The 24309-nt window shown below is 49.7% G+C and overlaps 1 protein-coding gene across 1 annotated transcript in view; it reads left to right on the forward strand.

The window, feature by feature from the left end:
* Positions 1-2247: 2247 nt before the first annotated feature.
* STK10 (serine/threonine kinase 10) overlaps positions 2248-24309 on the forward strand; it is a 46745-nt gene continuing 24683 nt past the window's right edge. Inside the window, exons 1-2 of the mRNA XM_027682720.1 lie at positions 2248-2473; positions 13512-13676. Of these exons, the coding sequence (XP_027538521.1) occupies positions 2318-2473; positions 13512-13676 (321 nt within the window). The 5' untranslated portion in view covers positions 2248-2317. The remainder of the gene's footprint in view (positions 2474-13511; positions 13677-24309) is intronic.

Genomic DNA, 24309 nt, shown 5'->3' on the forward strand with positions numbered 1-24309 from the left:
AAGGGGAAAGAAGTATCTTCAATGAGAGCTGAAATGCATCTCGGTGGCTCAGCACAGTCTCCTGAGCCCCACATATTTCAGAAGATGATGCAGAAGTAGCCAGGTTGTGTCACCTTCCAGAGCAGCCAGGAGCACGGTGATACGTGCTGTGTCTGAAAGCTTTCTGGGGAATTGCCAAGCCCTTGTATTAACCAAGCTGCTGGTTAATTAGTATTACAGGGTGCTGCAGTTGTTGGAACATCTGAAGTGCAATATTTATAATGTCTGTGATCTCTGGTTTTAAATCCCAAGTGATGCAGCTTTCTGTGTAACGCTTTTCAAAACAGTACACAGGGCCTGTAATTTTAGAGCATTAATGCCAATCTCGTGTTCAGGAATATTTACTGTAGAGGTAATTCTTTCAATGAACATCAATGAGCTGGAAATACTCTGCCAGTGCCGCAATGTTTCCTATTGACAACAAACAGTGCTTCATCTACACACAGGTGCTGCAGAAAACACCCAAAATCCAGCTTCATCTCAGTTGGCTGAGATCTGGTAGAAGACCAGTGAAACAGTATTAGTGCCATGGAAATTACCCCTCACAGCACAAAATTCTGAAAGTAGCTGCTCTGATTCTATTCTATTCTGTTCTTACTCCAGTACTGCTAAATCCACATGTCCTGTTAGATCAAATCCAAACTCCGTGAAATTAGATGGGAAAAAAGTGCTCAATATTTTTCAGCTTCTTTCTGTTTCAGGGATATATTTTGCATTTTCAGTTTGTTTTTCCTACAACTCAGTGGGGAGAAGGGAAGAAACAGGTGGACATGGAAGTGGCTTCAAGAAAGTTGCAATTCTCAGCCACAAATTTCCAGGAATAGTAGAATCATAATCAAATCCCAGAAGGGTTTGTGTTGGAAGGGAACTCAAAGCTCATCTCATTCCAACCCCCTGCCATGGGCAGGGACACCTTTCATTAGAACAGGTTGCTAAAAGCCCCACCCAACCTGGCCTTGAACACTTCCAGGGATGGGGTATCCATAACTTCTCTGGGCAACCTGTGCCAGGACCTCACCACCAGCGTAGTGGAGGAACTGAGTTTTAAATTCAAGCATTGGTACTGGGAAACTCCCAATATAAACGTGAGGGCTGACCATACCAGTATGAACCTATCTTTTAAAAAGAAAGAAGACATGGGGCAAAACACACCCGGTGTGTAGGCGGTGCAGGTGTCTCTGGGGTGTGCGGGGACAACCATCCCTCCCCCGATCGCTTTGGGAAGCACAGAGCCGCTAGGAAGCGGGGCTGCACCGCCGGGGCGTTCCCCTAGGTGTCCCCATTCCATACTGGATTTCAAGTCAGTTTTCCAGAGGATTTGAAGTGTCGCCATGGAGAGGATGTGAACTTCCCGCTCGACACCAACTGGGTCTCATCTTCCCTAAAACAAGCGTGTGGCGGGTGCCCGGCGTGAGGATAGACTCAAATTCCCGCTTCTGGGAGTTTTGAAAACAGTTGTGTTTGTCTGTTTTCCCGGGAGACGAACCGGGGGGAGCAGGAAACGGGCCTCTGTTGCCAAGGCAGTTCGGGATTAGGATTTTCCATGCGGGGACGTGCCTCTGCTCGGACCCCGCGGTGCAGCCCACGAGGCAGAGCAGCCCTGTGGGGATGCTGCGGGCTGGGCACGGGGACGAGGACCGCTCGGTCCTTCCCTGCTCGGTTGTCCCGGTGTTTGCATGGAGCGGCGTGAGCAGCCGAGGGGGAATGGGGACCCTCTGCCTCGCTCAGCAGAGCGGCCGAACCGAGCCGGGCTGTGCCATGGCCCACTGCACCGGGCCGGGCCGAACGGGGCCGGGCCGAGCTATGCCCCGGCTGAGACGGGACAGGTAGAGCCGTGCTGCGGCTGAGCCATGCCCGCCTAGGCGGACCTGCCCCGGCTGAGCCAAGCCGGGCGTTGCCGGGCTGTAGCTGAGCTGAGCCGAGCCGGGCCGGGCCGGGCCGACGGGGCGGACCGTGGCCCAGCTGAGCTGAGCAGAGCCGTTCCATGCCGGGCCGTACCCGAGCTCAGCTGTGCCGAGACGGGCGGTGCTGAGCCGCACCCGGGCCGAGCCGTGCCGGTCGGGGCGGTGCCGGGCGGGCGGAGGGCGCGGGCGGCCAATGGCTCTGTCCCGGCCGGCCCAGCCCAGCAGGTGGAGCGGCCCTGGCTCCATGTGCGCGGCTGGGGGCGGCCCCGGTCCCGCCTCGCCGCTCCCCGGGCGCGCAGCGGCTCCGTCCTCCCCCGGGAGCGGGAGGCGGCTGCCGGCAGCTCCTCGCGGCTCCTCGGCAGCCCCGCTCCGGCATGGCTTTCGCCAATTTCCGCCGCATCCTGCGCCTCTCCGCCTTCGAAAAGCGCCGCTCCAAGGAGTACGAGCACGTCCGCCGGGACCTGGACCCCGGCGAGGTGTGGGAGGTGGTGGGGGAGCTGGGAGACGGCGCCTTCGGCAAAGTCTACAAGGTGGGTGCGCGGCGGGGGCTCCGGGCGGGGGGGAAGCACCTGCGGCCCCACAGTCCGGGGTTCGGTGCGGGCTCCGCTCGCTGACCGCACCCGGACCCGGCTGCGGTGCTGCGGGGGAGCCGCTCCCGGGGCCGGGGCCGGCTCCGCGCATCCCGTTAGTCGGGAGTAGAGGGACGGGGGGACAGAGTGAGTTGGAGTGTGAGAGCGCAGCGCTCGGGGCAGGGGAAAGGAGGGAGAGAAGCACTTTTTTCTTCATCCTCCCCCACCCCTCCTCGCCCCCAGCCACCCGCTCTGAATCGCCCGTTTTCAGGGCGATGCTTTTGTAAAGAGACCAGGCGTTCCCTGCCAAGCCTGCCGGTACAATGAATGGAGGGAGGTTTCTTGGAAGTCGGCAGTTCCAGGGCTGTGTCCCAAGTTTCGTGAGCCTCCAGGGGTGACATGATTTGTGTCCCTGCGGTCCTCGCCGGCGGGGAACTTGGAGGGCGAAGAGGAGCCCAGCTCCTTGACTGTGGAGACATGTCCAGTGCTATGAATGTTTAACCTCGATATTTAGGGATGGGGGTTTCAAAGACCAGACTCCCTGTACTTTGCACTCCAAAGCACCAGCGTTCGTGCTGTCCACGGCTCTGAAATGCTTCATCTCCTCAGCAGTTGAGCAAGGGGGGGGGGGTGGAGGAGCAGGCTGAGGATCCAGACTCCTTGGCACACCTGCGTTACAGGCATAGTTTTGAACTGGGGGTGGGAATTGGCTGTTGGGCAGCTGGTGTTTCATGGTCTCGTTAGATCATTTAAGAAGGTATTACCCTTGCAGAATTGAGAAATAAGTTGTGACTGAAGAGAAGGCCAGGAATGGAACTGGGTGCCAGGTCAGGACAGAGGTGGTTTACTGCCGTGCCCTGGGATTTGGAGTGTTTTTCTTGTTTCTTTTGAGTTATTTGACAGAAACTCTCTAAAAAACTGGGTGCTAGTTATCCATTGAGTGGAAGTCTTTGGTAAAGGATCCCGTCTTCTAAGAAAAAACAATTCCTAAAAATCATATTTAAATCCCTACTATAGTTATCCTTCTGAAAGTAGCACCAGTAGAAATTAGCCCTTCTGTTACAATTTTGATTGGTGTGGCAAGTTGGAAACCTGTTTATATACAGCAACATTCACTCTTCTCGATAATTCCATGCTTATATTTGCTCAGGTTTCTCAAGCAATGACAGGAACAAGGTAAACATTGTAAAATAAGGTAATTGGATTCTGAGATAAACAAAAACTTGGAAGAATAATTGTTTAAATACTTTCTATTGTAAATAAGTGAAACATACCAAAGTGGTAACTTTCAGAATAAAGCTACTTTAGGTCTGTTGTTATATCTGAATGCCTCAGCTATTAACTCCAGCCTCACACCAACAATAACACTGTCAGGCTAAGGATGTCAGCCTGTCAGGCAATAACATCTCCTCATCTCCAGCTACTTTCAGCTCCTTTCATCCCCTCTTTGACCTAAATGAGAATGTAAATAACCCAGTGAAAACCACGTGTTTATAACCAGAAGTTCACTCCATCTATATAGTATATTCAGGCAATTGTCTGCTTTTGAGGTGTTTTAACACTGTTGATCGGGATGGTGTGGCAGAAATCAAAAGGCTATTTTATTCTTCTTAGTAACATTTTAATTCTCCATCTGCTTTGATCTCCTCTACACCTTTTCTCCATTCCGGCTGGCAAATGGACATGGTTGGGTTTTGAAGAGTTTGTGTGTGAGAGTTTGTTTGTTCATTTAAGAATCCCAAATTATTTGAGTGCCTTGTACTATAAAGCCTTCTTTGAGGTAATAGCCAGTAGCATTGTTGCAGAGGCATAGTTTCCCTCCATGCTAAGGTTTAACCTGCGTGTTGTCTTCCTTTGTCTTTTTACATCTGGAGCACTGCCCTAGGTGGGGATGAGTATAAGATGGGATGCAAAAGAAGGGGCTTGCCCTCATATTCTGCTCAGCTGCCAAAAAAGCCCCTAACAGATGAACTAACCCGCTTGTGCTCAAGGGGAACGGAGGTGGCCAGGATTCAGCGAACAATTTGAACTGTTCTCTTGTAGACACTTTAAAGTCAAGTTGCTCTTCTCACAAAAGCCATTGCTTAGAGCAAGTCTGAGTGTTTATATGGCTCTGAGAGTTTCAGGATGTTTGAATGAAGTTCCTGCCTTTCTTCCACCCCTTTTCCACACACGGAAGCGTGGGGAGGTGATATAATCTGCCTGTGCCTGCATCCTGCCCTACATACCATATGTTGTACTCGTTCTGCAGGGCCTGTCATCCCTGAGCAGTGCAAAAGGACAGGATTTGTACACTGAAGAGGCTGACCTGGGAGAAATTTAGATGTGAAGAGATGAAAAAATGTGCTGGTTTTAGTAGATTTTGTTTTTATGACGCCAGGTTTGAGCAGGAGGAAGGAGGACTCGGCTGGGCGATGGTTATTTGGGGTGTTCCTGCCCCACAGAACACTGTTAGGGAGCTGTGTCTTGGGCTCCTTGTGCACCCAGCTGAGCAAAGTTGAACTGGCTTGACACAGTGTTTACAAAGTAGGACATGCTTTATTTAAATACATATTAATTAAAAATAATGAAATCTATAGTGGAGTCTGAATTGTACACAGCAGACCTTAAGAAACCTGCAGCCAGCAGAAACTACTGGGGTTTCCCTAATTTTATACAAAGTCTTTTTTCAGCAAAAGAGGACCTGGTTGTATGAGGAAACAGAAAAACTCGTTGCAGAGGGTAATTAAGCTGAAAAGTAGGAGGGGGTGGGAAGAAACTGTCTCACTCTAGTTCTCATTCTCTTAAGGTGTTGGTCTTGGTGAGTCCAGCAGGTACGATCAGGACGTGACAGCAGCCCACAGATATCCCCGTGCTGCACGCCAGCCATGCTTTGTTACCCACCTCATCCAAAGCTCATTAAGTCAATGATCTTAATTCCATCATTAGGCCAGCAGGCAGGACTGTGATCAGTGTGTGCCAGCCCAGGGAGTCTGCAGCCCTTCCAGGGTTCTGGGCCTGTAAAAGTTCCCAAATCAGTCACTTTTCATACTGCCTTAAAAAAACCACAGTTATTTTTCTTGAAAAACACCTGAGATACAATAGATACAATATATAGCTGTGGCTTAATTGGTTCAGAGTTGACATCTGTTTGTGAGTGCAGTGGCACTCCTGTGAGCTGCTCTGGGGGCTGTGCAGGCGCTCAGGCAAAGGCAGCAGTGCCGGCTGCAGTGGGCGAGCGCTTGGAGCCACTGAATCACATCTCAGTCCTGCAAAACCCATTAACTGCAGGATTTACTGTAGCAGGTAGTTGCATTAGTGTCAGCAGGAATTGATGCATGAAGGCTCTTCTGGGCATTGAGAACTCACGAGTTGGCAGGGGATGGACAGGATCTTGCCTGTGCTCTGCTGGAGGAAGCCCAGGGATTCGTTGCCTTTCTCGTGGTGGGATTGTTTTGCTGCTCTCAGGCCTCTTGTGAAGCACTATCTCCCCTCAGCAGCACATGCTGATGGGGACATTGGCTCCCCGATAAGGCTTTCCCCTTCACAGGGTGGGGACAGGCTGCCCACAGCCCCCAGCACCGTGGAAAAGGGGTTTGTTCACTTAAACTTGCCTTCAAACAGCTCCCGAGAGATCCTGCTGAGCCCCGGGCCACAGCGAGTCACAAGCGTGTCTTTTCTGTTGTTGTTCTCCTTTCTTCTCTAAGATACGCTTAAAAAGCTGAATTTGGGTTGTCTGATCTGTTGTGGTAGTATTAGTGCTGTACATGCTACGGGCTAGAAATGTTGTTTTGAAATTTGGGTAATAAAAGACTAATTGTTGGATGTTGTGCAGCTGCCTTAGAAGCCTGGCTGTCACAGCAACGGAGGCACAAGAGTGTCCCTGTCACTTGCAGACCACTCTGCTTGTCACCCCAACCTGCACTGCTCTGTTTTTGTGTGGGTTGGCTCAAGTGACTCAGGTTCAGCTCTGGTCTGTTTGATTCATGAGGGAGTAGGTTTAGATTTATATATACAGAAGAAATTCTTCCCTGTGAAGGTGGTGAGGCCCTGGCACAGGTTACCCAGAGAAGCTGTGGCTGCCCCATCCCTGGAAGTGTGCAAGGCCAGGTTGGACGCGGCTCTGAGCAACCTCATCTAGTGGGAGATTTCTCTGCCCATAGCAGGAGGTAGGAACTAGATGACCTTTAAGGTCCCTTCTAACCCAAACCATTCTGTGATTCTATGATTTAACTTGTAATTCCTGGAAAGGGTGTCACAGAGAGATGTTAATCTGCTGAGTTAACTTTCAAAAAAAAGAAACGAGGAAGGAAAAAAAAGGAGGGGGGAGTTTAAACAGATTGGCCACAAAAAAACCCCAAAGATCAAAAAACCCAAAACCCAACAGTAGACTCAAATCATGGTCTTGTCCCTTAGAATAACTGAGGGGTTTTCTTAAAATATTTTAGCTGGGGAGAGAAGAGGAACAGAAAGGCACTACTCCTTTACTTAGAGAGCAGTGGCCCAACAACATTAAACCTGGTTGAACTTTAAGCTTGATGTTCAGTTTAAACTCACAGAAACGTGTGATGCTCCATCCGTGCTGAAGTCCTGTGCTCTGCCAGGCCATGACTGTATTGGTGTGGCAGGGGAGAGGGATAGCTCTCCATGGCCTAAATATTTTGATAATTACTTCAGTGCCACAGCCTAGAACTTGGCAGTGCTGCTGATAGTGGGAGCTGTGGGCGACTGCATGGAGGAGGAAGCTTAGATGAAGGCTTTGAGCCTTTCACCCTCGAGCACGTGGCAATTGTTGTCCTTAGAAAAATCCCTGCCCGGCACACGTCATGATTTTTTAAATTTTTTTTCTTGAGTGTCCAGTTTCCTTGGAAATAAAGCTTCTTTTTCTCATCCATAGGGTGCTACTGTCTGTAAACCTTGGGTTCCCCTTGTAAGCCTCAGGTCAAGCACCCCCTCACTGCCGCAGCCTGTGGTTGTGGGTCCCCAAGGGCTGTGCCCACCTGTGGTGGGTGGCTCTGCTGCCCTCCCATCCTCCAGGACTGCCAGCCTGGCTCAGCCTGAATCCAGAGTGAAAAGAAGAAGAAGAGCAAAGGCACTTAGAATAATATTCTTTAAAATAAGGAATTATTTTAAATTGGGCAGTGGGGAGTGGTCCTGGCTCAGGCCCTGGCTCACTCCTGGGCCTCAGCGTCACTGCTGGAGCTGCTTTGCTCCCACTGAAGAGAGAAGAAGGCAGTGGCCTTTAGGAGTCGTGTCAGTGTGTGCCACCTCCAGGATGTGGGGTTGGAAGGGGCAGTGTGTCCCTTGTGAAGAGCAGAGAGATGGCACGAGTGCTGCTGGAGTTGGATTCGCTGACTTTGTCTCTTGGCTGTAGCAAAGCACCTCAGTGCCACCCCCAGAATACCTGCCCTTCAAAACAGGATGCTCTTCCCATACAACACATGGAAACCTTCATGATGTTTTCCCTTCCTGTGCAATTCCCTGACACCTACCCATCCTCGTGCCCCTGTGGCTCATGCCTTTATTTGCTCAACCATAATGTCTGTGTGGTATTTGGGTAGGTGGCAGAGGCAGGGCAGGAAGCTGTGCCCCAGCAGGGCCAGCTGCTGTTGGTGCACCTCAGCTCTTGCATCTTTTGGCATCGTGGCTGCTCCTGCCCTGAGTTTCTCTCGTCACAGCTGTGGGCAAGTGCAGGCGGCTGCTGGGCCACCCTGGCAGCCCTGTGCTGTGGAGATAGTGAGGGGCTGATCAGTTTTTAATTCTTCTACCAGGGCCTTAAGCTGATGCTTTTCTGGCACCATGGGAAACGATGGACAAACAGACAGACAGACATGAGTACTGTCACTGCCTGGCTAAGCTCCATTTCCTGGTTCTCAGGCATAGTAGCCATCCAGCCACTCCTGCATTAGCCTTCTGTGGACCAAATTTGTTTCAGGAAGTTGCTAGGAAACTCAGAATTGCTTGAATGCTTTTTTCCCCCCCCATTTTTTAATTTTTTTCAATGTTGTGGCATTGGCTGAATGAAGACCAGCCCAGGAATGCTTCACTTGGAGCACCACACTCTTCCTGGGGACCAGTGATTTGAGGGATGTTTCATGCTTTCAACCTTTAGATCTATGTAGGCTGAAGATGTTGGATCTATGGGGATCTTTCCTCTCTTCAAACCTTGCTTGTTTATTTTCACACGTCTCACTCACACCAGGACCACAAGGTCTGCTCGGTTTCCGTAGGTGGGTTATAGCAGGGCATAGCAGCCAGAAAGCCCCTCGCTGTGCCTCTGGGTCTGTGGCTGTTTGGGTGCAAGGTCTGAAGTATCACATGGAGCTTCTCTGATTCTTGCCTAACATCCTGCTGTGTGGGCTTGTTATCTCTCCCCCACTTCTGCTGGGCCTTTGCTGAGCTTTTAAGGTAAGAAAAAGTATATGTGCTGTTCCTTGGTCACACTTTTTTTGGCAGGTCTACATAGAAAACAAGTCCTCAGCTGTAGCTTGAGCTCTCTGGTGATGTTACTTTCCTTGCCTCTGGCTTGTAAAACCAAAGGAAGGCATTTCTGCTTTTTTAATTTATTTTTTTTAAAACTAACAGTTCTTGGCGTGTTGCACAAGCCACTTCCCCTTCCCCTGGCAGAAGTGTTGCCTCAGCTGCCAGAGCAGCAGCGCTGGTCCAGCCCAGTGCAGTCGGAGCCCTGCCCGACCCAGTGCCCATGGGGGCTGTGGGACCAGGGCTGTGCCAGCCTCGCTGCTGCACTCCTGCCCATTTGTCACCAGCCGCTCTTCTGGATGGCACCGAGGCCTGAATTCAGCTTTTCAAACAAAACCCCAAGTAGGCTTCATTTATGGTGACAAACTGAAGTGGCTCTAGGGGGCTTTTTGGGCATGGAATTCCCAGAATGGTTTGGGTTGGAAGGGATCTTAAAGATCATCTTGTTCCAACCTCCCTGCCATGGGCAGGGACACCTTCCACTAGAACAGGTTGCTTCATGCCCCATCCAACCTGGCCTTGAACACTTCCAGGGATGGGGCAGCCACAGCTCCTCTGGGCAACCTGTGCCAGGGCCTCAGCACCCTCATAGTAAGGAATTTCTTCTTAATATCTAATCTAAACCTGCTGTCTGTCAGTTTGAAGCCATTCCCTCTTGTCCTGTCACTCCAGTTCCTAATGCAGAGTCCCTCTCCAGCTTCCTTATACCCCCTTCAGATACTGGAAGGGGCTTTGAGGTCTCCACACAACCTTCTCTTCTCTGGGCTGAGTAGCCCCAACTTTCTCAGCCTGTTTCCACAGGGGAGGTGCCTTCATTCCAGCTCCCATTGATTATTTGACAACAACGTGAGCACTGACTCAAGCCCGTCTATTTTGTGTTTGTTTATTGATGCAGAGAGCTCAGGCAAAGTTCATCAGAAGGCCATTGATCATTATGTAATCCCTGAGAAATAGGTAAGTGAGCAGTTGCTTGCATACAAAGACACAACAGGAATACAGTGCATTGGGGTGGGGCAGTCACAGCTATCAACCCCCAAATACAACATCTACTGAAAGCACCAGCCTCTTTACTCCTCGTTCTCTCAGTCAGTGATATCTGAAGCATCAGCTCTCCTGGCACGGAGACAGGACTTCAAGGATGGAAAGAATCGCTCACGCCAAAAATATGGTGGCATGATATGGCAGACCAGCTTATGGAGGATCATCCCTTGGCTTGGGAAGATAGTGGGTGCAAGCAAGCCTAGATGAAGCAATCAGGGTGCTCTCTCGGTGGTAGTTCTCCTTTTTCTGCTAGTGAGAGTTTGCACAGGGTTTTCCTCTGCCTCACCTAGAAACTGGCTGTACTGAACGATCCAGCCTTCCGGTAATGTGTTCTTTAAAGGCTTAAAATAGTTCCTGTGTTTGTCACAATCTGGATTTCACAATAGCTGCCAGGGTGAGTCACAGGCAAGGGCCAAACAGCCGCTTCTGTCACCTGAACAGCCACCTCTCACCCCTTAAATCCATAAACTGAGCTGTGGTTTCTTTATGCCTCTGCCTTCTAGGAGTCATCCTACTCATCCCCTATTCCCTGGTATTCCCAGTGTGTTTGGCAGTAGCATGTCTAGTGCCTGTCTTGCTTCAGAGGGCTCCAGCAAGATCCTTTGTGTTGTACCCTGCTTAGCTGCTGGCATGGCTTTCTGGAAGTGGTTTACTGGATAACTTTTATGTGACATGTTTTCTGTTGTGGAATGCACATTCCAGCCCTGTTCCTGCACAGACCTGTCACCGTGGTCCAAGCACTGCGTTGACTTGCACAAAGGCTAGTGGTGGCCAGGAGGGCTTTTGGGGTTTTAAATTACTGTAATGGATCTCACTGTAGTTCAGCAGCACCTCCTGGGCACCATGCTGGCAGCTGTCTGCTCTAATTTTTTTTTGTGCTAATTACCACCCCAAGGACAAATTGTCCATGGGATTAAAATGCCCAGGAGTGGAGGAACTAAAAGATGGAACTGGATGCCTGCTAGATTGACCAACTGTAGTAGACTGGCATCAAACAGTTTCTTGGAACCTCACCATCTGGGTGATTCTTTTGCTTCTGTCCACAAATTTCACTGGGAAAAATTGGAAATGCTGTAAATTCTTCAAGGGCTGCATGTTTGGTGGTGTTTTATCTGAGAACAGAAGCTCTCCGCACATCTTTACCTTCTCTACATGAACTTTTGCTGAGTTGGTCACCCTGTAATTGGGCTGTTTTTTGCAGAAACAGTTTGAAGCCTGTTTTGCAAACCCCTGTCCCCCAGCCCAGCATCCACCCCCCCGGATGCCTTAGCAAGCCCAGGAGGGGATGAGAGGTGGCTACTGGGGTGGCTCCCCTGAGGTCTGTGGGTGAGAGTAGGTTGCTTCTGACCTCTCAATGGGAGATGATGCCATGGGGAGAGTGGGACACGCTCTGCTCCTGGGTTTTTTCAGGTGCCTGTTGGGCCCCAGCATCCTGAAAGGGCTGAGCTGGCTGGGACCCTGCCGGTGGGAAGCGTGCGATGGCACATCTCCAAGGGAAGCCCCACCTCTTCTCACAATATTTACTTCCCCTCCTTGGCCCTCTCCCAACACCCTAAGTGCAGAGCAAACACAGTGGGGCACTTTTTGCTCCCATTTGGAAGCTCTGTGCTTTTCCCTGTGCTTGCTCTGCTCTGCGTCTCCTCCCCCCTCCAAGCCCTGCTCTGTGGGTGTCTGATGGCTACTTGGTGAGAAACAAACCAACCTGAGCTAAAGAAACCCCCTAATTTCTTCTGAAGCCAGCATGAGCTGCTGTCTTGCATTTGGGCAGCGAGTCCAGATGGAGATGGATTTGTCCCCTGTGGTAAGGACACAGCTGTGTTCCTGCCAACTCCTACAAATGCAGCAAGTCTTCAAAACCCAGCAGAGACTCAGGGGTCCCTCATTTTCCTCCCTTTGTATGATTTTCCCTGTATTCGCTCTTCCTCTCCCCAGCCTGTTCCTTGGTGCACTGATACTCTCACCTAAGCTATGTAAAGCTGTTCAGCGGGGCTTGTGGTGTTTATACCAGGAATTAATCCTCCAGTAAGCTCCACGTAGGTTTTCCAAACACAGAGATGTAAACTACAGAGCGGTAAGAAAGGTCACAACCGGAGCTTGGCCAGCTCCTCCAGTGATTACATCCACAGTGGGACTTGCTCCCCTGGGGTAGAGGTAGCCTGGAGTGGGTGTGATGGAAAAAAATTGGGTGATGAACTGGAATCATGCCATGGGGGCTCTCCTGTGACAGTGGGAGCAGAGCAGGTGAGCTGTAGGGATTTCTGCCCCTTAATCTGCTGATTCAATGCACTTCTGGGAATGCCGGGGTGCTCCTGAGTCAACAGCTGCTGTCTCGCCCCCTCTCCTGGCGTGTGACACATCTCCTGGTGCAGCCCTGTGTGCAGACTGTCTCGCAAACACCCTCTTGGTGTTTTGTTGCAAACTTCTAATTGTCGCAACAATTTACACGAATCGCATTTGCAAGTTTTGGGAGAAGTCAAGTTTTTGATGGTTTCCCAGTTATTTGGTGAATAAACCGATTAAAATGGAGGGAGAAGGTGGGAGAGCAAGTGTAGTATTTTTCTTACTGTGCTCTGAAGAGCTCACTAATATGCCACACAGGGAATACTTGGCCAGCCCTGGGAATTTAAATGCACCCTTCTTGACGCTTTACCTGTGAAGATCCTGAAGTTTCCCTCATTTGTTACAGAGAACTGGCCCGATGAGGAAGGGGAGTGCAGGGATGTTTGGGTGACACACAGCTGTACTGTGAATTTCACACAATCTCAGAATGATTTAGGTTTGAAAAGACCTCCAGGATCATTGAGTCAAACATTTAACTGATCAGCACCTTATCAACTAGACCAGAGCACTGAATGCCATGTCTAGCTGTTTATTGAACACCTCCAGGGATGGTGACTCCACCACCTCTCTGGGCAGCCCCTTCAATGCCTGACAACCCTTTCTGAGAAGAAACTCTTCCTGATGTCCAGTCTGAACCTCCTCTGGCATAGGCTGAGGCCATTTCCTCTCATCCTGTCACTAGTTGCTTGGAAAAAGAGTCAGACCCCCACGTGGCTCCACCCTCCTGTCAGAGAGTTGTAAAGAGCAAGATCATCTTGGTTGGATTTACTTGGGACTTCTAGTAATTTGTACTTTCACCTGTGATATTATCAGAGTGCTTCTATACTTCAAGGTTTTCTTGCTTCTTTTCTTTCCCCCCTATTCTACAAACAACAGGCCACATCTCCTTTTCTAAAAGTTTCCCCATGATGGGAAGTGGTGTGGGCATTGGAGACTGGCAGGAAGAAGGAGGATACTTTGGCCTTGATGCAGTATCCAGCCACCCTGTGATGCTGCAGGCAGGTTTAGGAAGCAGAAATGCATCTGCAAGTTTCCCTCCTTGTGTTGTGGCTGGTGCCAGTCAAGCTGAGCATGAATTGGAGCAACAGGAATTGTGCAAGTATTGTGTGTTCCTGGCTCTCCTTGCCTTTGTTGGACTGACATTGTTTTTGTCTTTCAGGCTAAAAACAAGGAAACTGGTGCTTTAGCGGCTGCCAAAGTCATTGAAACAAAGAGTGAAGATGAACTGGAGGATTACATGGTGGAGATTGAAATCCTGGCAACCTGTGATCACCCTCACATTGTCAAGCTGCTGGGAGCATTTTATTGGGATGGCAAGCTCTGGGTAAGAGGCTCTTGCTGTGTGTGACGTGTACAGCTGCACAGTTCTCACTCTGCTGGGAGGAAATGGCTAATCTATGGTGAAGCACAACCTCTGGAGCAGCTTGAAGCATCAGTGTGACTTGGAAATTACTCACAAGCTGTGCTCTACTCACTGTGTGATCAGGGCCTGGATTTTCCCCGTGTTCTTTGATGAGTAAACTGTCTTCTAACTAAAGCTGCTTATAAGTAGCCAAGGGAGGGTCAAGAAATCTTCACAGTGAAACTGGAGCTGTGGTTTTTTCCACCATTTGGAGTTTGTAAAGGTAGAAAGTGCATCACTGATCTGTTTCCCTCTCAGTCCCTCTTATAAAACATTAGCTGGAAAGGTAACTCTTCCAACTGATTTTTTGGATTTGGGCTTTACTTCTGGCTCAGCATCTGTAATGCAGAGGCAGCTGAAAACAAGAGCTCTGTTTCCCATGGCTGTAGAGGCACAGGGACATAAAATGCAATCGAGTGGATTAGTGCAAAGGCTGGAACAGCAGGTTCCTGCAGCTCTTTCCCCTAGCCCGGCAGGTGTATATATATTATTTTTTATTTTCCCTGCCTGCTGTTTTCTATGAGTCCCTGGCAGCAGAGGAAGGTGAGCGTGAAAGGCACCTTCCTGTGTGCTGCCATAGGAAAGCTGCAGCCTGGGAGAGGGTAAGGGCATGAACCATTGTATGCTCAAACAACTGTGTGCATGAAGGTGTGCCTGTGTCAGGATAGTGGAAATCAGGTGAAAATGAGGATTTCCAAACCCATCTCCTGTGCCAGTTCGTCTGCTTCTACTTATAACTGCAGGCAAGTCAGGAGAGTGTCAAAGGGTACATTCAGCAGCTCTGTTACTTTTTTCTTCCTCTTTTTAATGTTCCATATAACTCCGTGGCCTCCCTGAGTCATTTTAGTAGAGATAAAAAAAGAGATCTCAGCTTTTGGGGCTTGCACTTGTGTGAACTGAGCTGTCGGAGCCGTCGGTCCCTGGTTGTGGTGCCAAGGGCTGAGCTGGGATAATGCAATCCATGTTCATTCCTCAGTTAAGCAATGCAGGAGAGGGACTTCTGTTGGGCAACGTGTGTTTAGTCAGCAAGCTCCTTTTGCAATGTCAGCATGTGTTGGTGACCCTTCTTATTTAAAAATCCGCGGATATAGCCCCCAACTTCTCTTTGACACCCCACTTGGAGGGCTGCAGTGCAGCGTGGAGCATTTCTGTTCTGTGTCTTCTTGACTCAAGGGAGCTGGGCACAAGTTGTCCAGTTGGTATTTGGACAGCTGCTAATGGTGATGCTGAGCCCTGGCTATGTTAAAGAACAAAGTCAATATGTACCCTTCTAAGGAAGTGAAAGGCAAACATCCCTCCTAGGAGGGGACTCAGGATTTGGATGGATTGCAACTGCAGCCGAACTAATCTCGGCAAAATGAAAAAGGCAAACACACGCTGAGCTTGGGTAAGACGTGAGGCTGGTTTATAGTCGACCCTGTTCGGCTGGTTTCACCTCCCTGCTCTGTGCCTGGTCTGCCTGAATCTTACACATTGGCCTTGTTCGCTCTCTAAAATGTGAACCCCCTCCCCTTTCCCCTTCCACCTCCTCCCTGCAATAGGAAGCTTTGCCTTCCTTCCTGTAGGGAAAATGGATTGCAGAGCTCCTTGGCTCTGCCTTTGTCCAAGAAGTGCTTTGTAATGTCAAATGCTTGCCGACCTACTAAAATTAAACAGCCTCTTTGAAACTCCTGGAACAAGAGCCTCCTGTATGAGGCTCTCCCGCGAGGGCACGTTACAGCCCCGGCCATTGTTCTGGGAGGAGGATCATTCTCTTTATTTAATTATTTGAGTAGCATTTGCATTTCATTGCTCAGGCTGTTTTTATTAATGCTCTAGTGTTTTACTGGCTTGGAGGGAAGTAAATAAGCCAGGCCATTATACTTCTGGAAGGCTTTTAGTCACTACCAGGTTTTCCCTGAAGTCAAAGGCTTCCGCTTCTTGGTCACCAGTGCTGCTGGGGAAAATTTGCATCCAAACATAAACACCAGCTTTCATTGTTCTGTCCATATCCCATCCCCGTTTCTGTCTGTGCAGTTGTTTAAACCAGCATTTTCCTGGACCATTTGCATGATGGGTGCATGGACTCCGCTGTGCTCCTGGCTCCAAGTGGCTTTGGGTAGAACCTCTGAGGGTGCCTGTCTAGTCAGCAATTCACTGTGGTTTCCTTGTCCTCGCAGCCCAGTGTGGAAAGAGAATGTTCAAAGTGAGAAAGGGACAGGAATGGGAGCACACAGACAGGCTGGCAAGGGGTGCAGATGTGCCCAACCTCCTGAATGGCAGTGGCTCTTTGGCTCTTGAATAATTTACAGCTTGGTCTATGCCACAAACAGTCTCAGCTGATGGAGCTGAGAGGGGTTCTTGTTAAATCGGTCTGACTGTTCTCTGACTCTTGAAATAACATGGAAATATGTTAGGAAACCTGGACTTCATGATGGCTGCTTCTGCAGAAGCTCCCTTGTCACCCTGGGAAGCTTTAGGTCCCTGTGGCTTCTCTTGCCAGGGTCTGGCTTTGCCCTTCAGTAACCAGGAGATGACATAAAATATTTATGGAGCAAAAGACCTTTCTGTGCAAAGGGAAGTGGCTTATCCTACAGCAGCTGCTTTGAAATCCATAGCACTGGAATGAAAGAAAACCCAGCAAATTCCTCTGGCTTTTATACCAGGTAAATCACCTTCACGTGATTGGCATCAAGCTGAAGGAGGAGAGCCCCAGTTCTTGTGTGGCACAGAGCAAAGCCCACTGTGAGCCACAGGCAAGGGCTTGGAGGACCCCAGTTAGTCCCCAGGAATATAACTGGTGGAATGGCAGCGTCCAGCATGAACTTCATTGGCATATAAATACACTGCAGAGAGGCTGTGCCCTCACCAGGAGCTGCTATCTTGTTCCATTCCCCCTCAATCTTCTTTTCTTTGCTTGTGGCAGAGGCTAAGAAGTCTTGTGCTGGCTGAAAACAGCCCAGGGAGGCTGCAAAACTGCTGTGGTGGGAGCTTTCATGATTTTATTTTATTTTTATTACAAGCCCTGTGGCATTTGATGTTCTTTTGCATAAATACCAGCTGCTGGAAGTGGGGGCACCAAATGGAAGCTGAGAATTTCATACTACAAAAAAAAAAAAATCTGTTTTGAGTCCTTGTGGCTGGGACACATTTTGAAGTCTCTTTTCCTGAAGTGGGATGTAGGACTTGGAAACACAAAAGCAAATCCCCCTCACTCAATATAACACAGCTTTAAAAATGGACTTGTTAAAACTATTTGTGATTGAGGAATGGGACTGAGACCTGGGTTTGTTTGCTTGGAATCAACGGTGCTGAATTTGCACTGATAATTATAAGTACATGGGAAAGAAAAACAACAGCTCTTGTGTCCCTCTTGAGGGCTGCGTGTTTGGGTGTTTTTTCCTCTTCCAAAACAACAAAAAAAGACTGAAACCTCAAAGGAAGGGAGGAACTTTTGATCTCCTACTTCTGAATACCTCTGCTGTTTCCAAGTGTCTCCTCCCGCAGACAGAGGAGTGATAAGGTGACCAGTGAGGAGAGTCTTGTTTGGTGTGATGAACGTTCAGTGCTGGAAATCTCTGCTCCCAGGGATGGTGACTGATAGCATAGGATGGCAGCTGATCCACAGAGCAGGGCAGGAAACCCAGGATCCTTCCTACAGGAACCTGTCAAGGTGCCCCAGCATCAAGTCTGCAGGATTCTCTGGAAATGAGTTGAAATGCCATTTGGCCCCAGGGATTTAACCACAGGACTCTCACAGTGGTGGTGCAGCCTTTCTAGCAAAGCACCAGGGAATTCTTTCCCCCTCCCTCCTTTTCTATAACCCACGGTTGCTATAGCAAACGGATTTTTGAATAAACAGAAGTTTCCTGGAGATCAAAGCAAAAATTGCTGTACTGTGCAGGTAACCCTGCCTCACCAGAGCATTTTGGAAATGGTAAATTTAATCAGCTTAGAGTTTCCTCTCCCTGGCCCACTGTGTGGGTATGTAACTCATACAGCTGGCAGATAGACACCAGCTTTGTACTAGTCTTTGTACTTGCCTTAAAAGTCTTTTGCATTTTCTGTGGGCAGGCCCTGACCTGTTTAGCCAGGGACTTTTTGGATTGGCCCCCCTTTGATATGGATGTTGACTGGAGATTTGGGCATTCCTGAAAATCCTGTAGCATAAATAAATGTTCATTATCCCATGCACTAGACTGCTGGGCTATGTAAAGCATCTGCAGCTTTTAATTCTCTTAAGTTGGAAATACCTTTTCTTTAAAACAAACAGAAAAGAGAGCTGATAACAGTGTCAGATTCCCTACAGTTTTCCTTAGCAAAGGGGGGTTATTACAACTTGCAGGGATGTCTTGCAGGGTCAGCAGCCTAAGCCTGGCTGGATGCCTGCAGGATCCTGTTTGCATGAATGCTGGACCAGACCAGGGCTCTCCAGGCTGCTCAGTCCTCTGTCCCCAAGGAATCTAATGGTGATTCGTGTCCCTTTAAAACTTCACTTGGCAGGAGAGCTGCAGTCTGAACTGGCCCTTCCTACTTGGCCTTGTTCTCCTGAAGCTTTGTACAAAACTTCCCCCCAAAGCGCTTGAACAGTTGTTTGCAGCTCGCAAGAGTCGAACTGCACGTTGTGCTGGAGCGTAGCAGAGACCCAGAAAAACAACGTGATCCCAAACTTTGTTAAACAGTTTGACAGTGTCCTAGAGGAACAACCCTTTCCTTTCTCTTCCTCCTTCCTCCAGCTGCAGAAATGTAAATCCCTTCCAGATATAGCTGTGCCCTGAGACACCCCATGCTGGGCTGCCGGCTGGGCCGTGCTCCGATTCCCGTGAGCTGCTGCAGGATAAGCCCCACTGGGCAAACCAGTGTGGGGGTGGTGTTCGCTGGACTGGTTTCTAAATTCCTGCCAGTCCAGAATTTGGGCAGAATGGCAAAACATCCCCAGTAACTTCTGCAGAGTGGGTAGACGAGGAGCAGATGTGGGCAGACATCTGCACACATCGGGACAGAGCATTGCTTGGCCCTGGAGGCTGGGAGTGCAGCAGGGATATCACAGTGTCCTCTCCTTGTCCTTAGGGTCAGCTGGAAGCACATCATCGTGGCCAGAGCTGGAAACTGGAAAAAGTGATGTAGCCCAGTAGTTTTTTTGACACTTCCCTGGGTTTCCAGGGTCAAGCAATTTGCTGTTCAGAGTAGCAGAGTACGATGAAGTGGGTGATCACTTCTGCTCTGACAGACTGTCTTTGCCAGCTGGGATGCTGCGGAGGGCGTGTCTGAGTGGCATCCTCCTTACCTCCTCTCCCTGCCACCCGCTGTCTGTCTGTGGAGCAGTAAGGCTTCCCTCTGCCTCACTATTCTGCAGACTGTTGCCTTTCCCAAAGACATGGAGGTCTAAGTCTTCTTCTGCTGGAAAGCTGGGCAGCAAGTTCCGTGCGACCGACATATATACTCCATCCTGTGAACGTGAGCTTTAGCATTCACACTCCTGGCTAGTCACTGTAAATCCTGTTCTGGGTAAAACTGGGGGTTTCCCTTAAAGCAGGGTTGGAAACTGAGTGATTTTTAACCACCACCAAGAATGACTTACGCAGCAGGCAAATTACCATAACCCAGCTGAGTTCAAGAGTGCTTCTACAGGTAGCAACATGACAACCCAAACTAGAATAGAAGCCTTTGTCTGCCACCCTTTATACAGGATAACATTGCATGAAAAGGTTATTGAAGCAATAATATTGCCTGTGATTACACAGTCTTGTCATCTGAACACCATGGAATGCTTTATAAAAGAGACCTGGTGTCATTATCCCAGCTACAAGAGTGGAGACACAGACAAGAATTTGCCTAAAGTTTAACCAAGAGCCTTGGGAATTAGTCTTATGTGCTGAATCACAGTCCAGGGCTATAACCATGAGGCCATAGTTTTATGTAAAGAAAGCAGCAGACAAGAAGCCTGTAGGCAAATCAGTTTTCAAAGCACTTGAAAACTTTGTTTAGAACTGAATCGCAATAAGCCACATTCCCACTTGGCTGGCTCTCCAGGGGAAATGCTAAGGAACAATGTTTGCATATAAGCGAATATTTATGAACTACCTGTGTATGGGAGACAGTACCTTGAAACCTAGTTTCAGCCTAAGCCCTGAAACAAGGGATAGCTTGCAGGTTTAGACTTCTTTATTTCAGATACGGCCTGAAAGCTGTCATTTTGGAGGGAGGGAGGGATGTCTTTTTGCAGACCTTATGGCTTGGGGTGCTTTCTATTGACTTCAAAGCCCTCACTGAAACAGTTAAGTAGCAGTACTCATCTTGTGTGACGGATCCAGGCACCTTGTGTGTGAATTTGGGGATGGTTAGGACAAATAGTTGTTTCTAGGGAGATGCCAGGCAGGAGTGGAAAACTTGTAAAGTCTTTTGCCACCCCTGCCATGAGTTGTCCTCCTGGCCAGACGAGGCTCTGGAGCTGTGTTGGAACTGCTGACTGTTAAAAAAAGACGTCAGGAAGCTTGTCCTGGGTCAAACTCCAGCTCTCACAGCGAGCTTTGCCCTTCTGAAATGCATCATCTATTTTAAGTTGCTGACACAAACTTAGGGCACTTGAGGTTGGTGAATCTTTCCACTGAAGAAGTAACTTGTTCCTTTTAGCTATTTGTATTTGAAATTATTTTCTGAGTTCTGCTTCCCACCCAGTAACAAACGCTCTTCGTGAACTGAGTGGCCTCTAAATGCTGATTAAGTTGGTGAGAGAAGGGGATCCCAGTGACAGCCCTCCAAGCAGCAAAGGCTCTGCCCTGTGCCTGGGCAGAGAGCCATGGCCTGGGTGTTTTTTCTGGTTTCTATGGCAAAGAGCAGCTCTGGCCTTCGTCCCTCCGTCCCTGCTCTGCAGAGCATGACTTTGGGAGCCCAGTGTGCTTGGAGCCAGTCGTGGTCTGATCCCTGAAGGGGGGCTCATGAAGAAGTCCATGTGTTTTGTGATTAACCCTTCCTGCAGCACTCAGCATCCCAGGTACCCTGGGTACAGCCATGCCAACCCTCTCTCCTCTGCACCCCGGAGCTGTTTGTGTTCACTGCCCATGGGTGGTTTTGGATTCTGGATTTCTGGGATGCTGAAAGTCAGGATGCTGAATTCAAGGGGGTTGGATAGCAGCCCTTGTCAAAAGGAACTCAATGCCCTGTGTAGTTCTAGCAAGGGGAAAGATGCTTTTTGCAACCATTTGGTTAAACTGAAAGGAGTTTTAATTTGTTCTGCCAAAATTTCAGTAGTAATGGGAATATTTCTGCCAACTGTTGGGGGTAGTTCAAGGAAATATTTTGTCATCTCAGAGTGATTTAGATGTGAGGAACTCGTCCCCTAAGATCAGCAGGGAGCTCTGCATTTCACAAGGAATATGCAGTGCTCTCTGACTATGTTCTCCATGAAGTTTTCCTGCTCAGAAACTCTATAAGCCTTGGGTTCCTTACTTGCTACCCTGCATCTTCTTTCTTTCCCCCACTCCTTATGGGGGACAGACTTTTTTTATTTCAAATATTTTTCTCTGTAGGTTATTTTGTTCAGAAAAGGGGGCAGAAAGGTTTGTTATATTTAAAGTCTCTGAATAGTGTCCTTGTTTGTAAGGGGGAAGTTGGCAAGCCTGGAGCACTCTATTACAGAAAGCTAATTATTTCGCTTCCACCTACAGCATACTTGCCATGTCAGGCAAGCTTTTGACATTTGTGCTGCTCTGTGGCAGCAAAGAGGCTTCTGGTGGCTTCTGTATTGTTTTATGTGCTCTCTAGTGTGTGCTGAGGGCTGGCTGGGAGGGGAGCATGGAGCTGGTGGTTTTTGCAGATACTTGAGTGTTTGTCCCCTTTTGTGTTGATGGCACAGTGGCCTCGTGGGGCTCTAGGAATGAGGTCAGGAAGGATGTTGTGTGTCCTCGGTGTGTAACAGGCTGCTTTCATGTCTTGCTCTGTCTTCAGCCCCCAGCAAACAGCTGGAGCAGCTCAGCCTTGCTTTGAATCAGCCCATCTGGCCTATGAGCTACATTAGAGTAATCTGCTCCCCATTTTCTTATGGCCCTTTGGCATGTGTTGGGTGAAAAGCATTGGGCAGGAGGCTGGTGGGGAAAGTGCCAAGTTAAGTGGGTGTAGGAATGTGATCCACCTCCTCCCTCCACTCCATAATGTAAACTTAATCCTTGGACTTCGGTCGGAGCAGGACAGGCTGGCTGAGATAACGGGGAGACTCAACACACTTTCAAACAGAACTGAACTGGTCAGCACAGCCCTTGATTTTAAAGGAGGGAGTGGATCTGACCAAATGGTATTTAAAAGCCAAGGTGGTGCTCCACAAAACCAGCCCCTGTGGTCCTGCACACCTCTGTGCTATGAGGGGGAGAGGAGAGCTGCTCCTGGAAGATCTGATCTGGCATTGCTTGTCCTGCCTCCTCTTGCAGCAGACAGGACAGTGTAGCTTTGCTGTTAACCACCAGAACTTGGGTTTGATGTCACACAGATGAGGTCAAGGACATGCCCCTTAGCCCTGACTAAACATGGCTTCTGTGCCTAAATATATCTCCGTGTTCTTTCCACCAGGGAGGAACAGCTCTGTCCTCTGGCCTTTGTGTCACTCAGAAGCTGAAGCCTATTCCTCAGTCCTGGGAAGCAGAAATGTGTCTAAAGCTTTTGTTGGAGCCATGAGGATGCTCAGCCCATCAGCCCAAGGGACACAATGGGCTTGGAGGGACAGGAGATGAAGCCAAGTGGCTCTTGACTCCATGCTCACGTATTTGGAGGCATTGGGTGCTGGTGAAAGCCCAAATAGATAAGTAAGGCTGGATATGAGCTGTTCATGGGGAGAGTGCCTGGCCTGCTCATGTGTCTGGGCCATAGCTGGGCTGTGGAGATGGTGCTGGCATCTCAGGGTACATAGGGATGTTGTCTGTGTCCCAGGTGGCCACTCTGTGTGCAGGATTGGACTCTGGCACAGAGTGGTGTCAGGATGGGGTTTGAGGTCTGTATCCATCATTTATCTGGGCAGGTTTTGGGCAAATGACCATCTATGTTCTTTGTGCTGTGCTTTGTATTTGCTGCAGCCAGTGTTGCTGGACCAGGGTCGTCCCCTCCACGTGATTTGTGCGGATCTTGGCCCCCGCTTCAGGTGCTCCTGACCTTGTCGGAGTCCTCTCAGTGCTATGGTAATGTTCAGAGTTTGAGCACAGAGCCAACTGTTGCCTCTGCCCTTTATTTTCCACGTCATCTATATTATGGGGCTTAGCAGTAGTGTGGAGGGGCCACCAGCAAGCTGATGGGTGGCAGTCATCCTGAAGAACTGGATGGGAAAGCAGGAATTCAGTAGCCATTGAACCACCATTGTGGGTATTGGGTCAGGAAACTTTCTGCAGTGCTAAAACCAGGACTGAGGGGCTGTAGGAAGATGCTTTTCTGGACTTGCTCAGTCTCCTCTGCCTCTGAGTCAAGACCAAAAGCCCTAGAGACCGTCTGGGCTCTCAGCTTCCCGCCAGTCCTGCAGGGCTTGGGAAGGAGCTTGTCTCGCCCGTGGTGTGTGATCCAAACGCTGAGAGGAGAGACCTGCCTTGCAGTGACTCCTCTGTTGCAGATGGAGAGGTCTAGACCATTTCCTCCCGCTCCTCCTGCCTTGCCCTACCACCTGCAAGGCCAGGGGAGTCATCCTGTGCTATTGGTGCCATGGTGCTGGTGTGGGCTGTGTGAGGGGCCTCCAGGAAACCCAGTCCTGCCCTGGCTTCAGTACACTGAAGGGGGACTCTGTGCCCACGCCAAAGCCAGGAAATATTTTGGGTGGGTTTGGGCAGTGCACACAGGAGGTCTGTTCTCAAGTGAGGCTCCTCCTGCACTGCCAGGGAGGGAGTGTGAGGTCTCCTGCCTGTGTTTGCTCCACAGGGGTAGAGGAGCGGGAGGAAGGCACCAGGATGGGGCTCCTTTCTGGCAGCGGAAGGGCAGTACCAGGTTTCGTGGCTAAAGCCTTCACCCTCAGCAGCTGTTGTGCAGGGACCTCAATGAGCTGCCTCTGTGGGGCTGGGGGCTCTCTGAGAGGGACCAACTTGTTCCTGCCTGGCTGCAGGGGCAGCAGCAGGGGCTGACTGAGCCAGGGGAGGGCTCTGAAGCCGAAGAGGCAGCGGCTGTTACTCAATGTGTTCATCTGTTGAAATCCAGGCAGGGGTATGTGCTCTGTGGTTTTCACCCGAGGTGATACTGCCTATGTGGTGCTGCCTTGGTGGCTTTCTCGCCTCCCAGCCACCAGTTTTGCTGCAGCAGAAGGAGGATCCAGACTTCCCCCTTTGGGCAATCCCCTTATGGAAAAGCTGCTTCTGCTTGCTAAAAAGCAGCTTTGTAAAATTCACTGTAAGGGGGTTTCTTTCCCCCTTCCCTCCCATGCCCCTGCATGAGCAAGGTCCTCTCCTCTGAGCCCCTCCTGTCGTAGAGCTGAGTAAGCTGGTGGCTCCTGTATGAGGAGGCTTTGGAAGCAGCATCCATCGCCTGGATACGCTGGGAGGAAGGGTGGGCTTTGGCTCACAGCATTGCTGACTCAGCACATCGACCAGCACGCAGGGTGACTGCAGCGACAGGC

The sequence above is a fragment of the Neopelma chrysocephalum genome, unplaced genomic scaffold (assembly GCF_003984885.1).
Source record: "Neopelma chrysocephalum unplaced genomic scaffold, ASM398488v2 Primary Assembly neopelma1_63, whole genome shotgun sequence".
Lineage (NCBI taxonomy): Eukaryota > Metazoa > Chordata > Aves > Passeriformes > Pipridae > Neopelma > Neopelma chrysocephalum.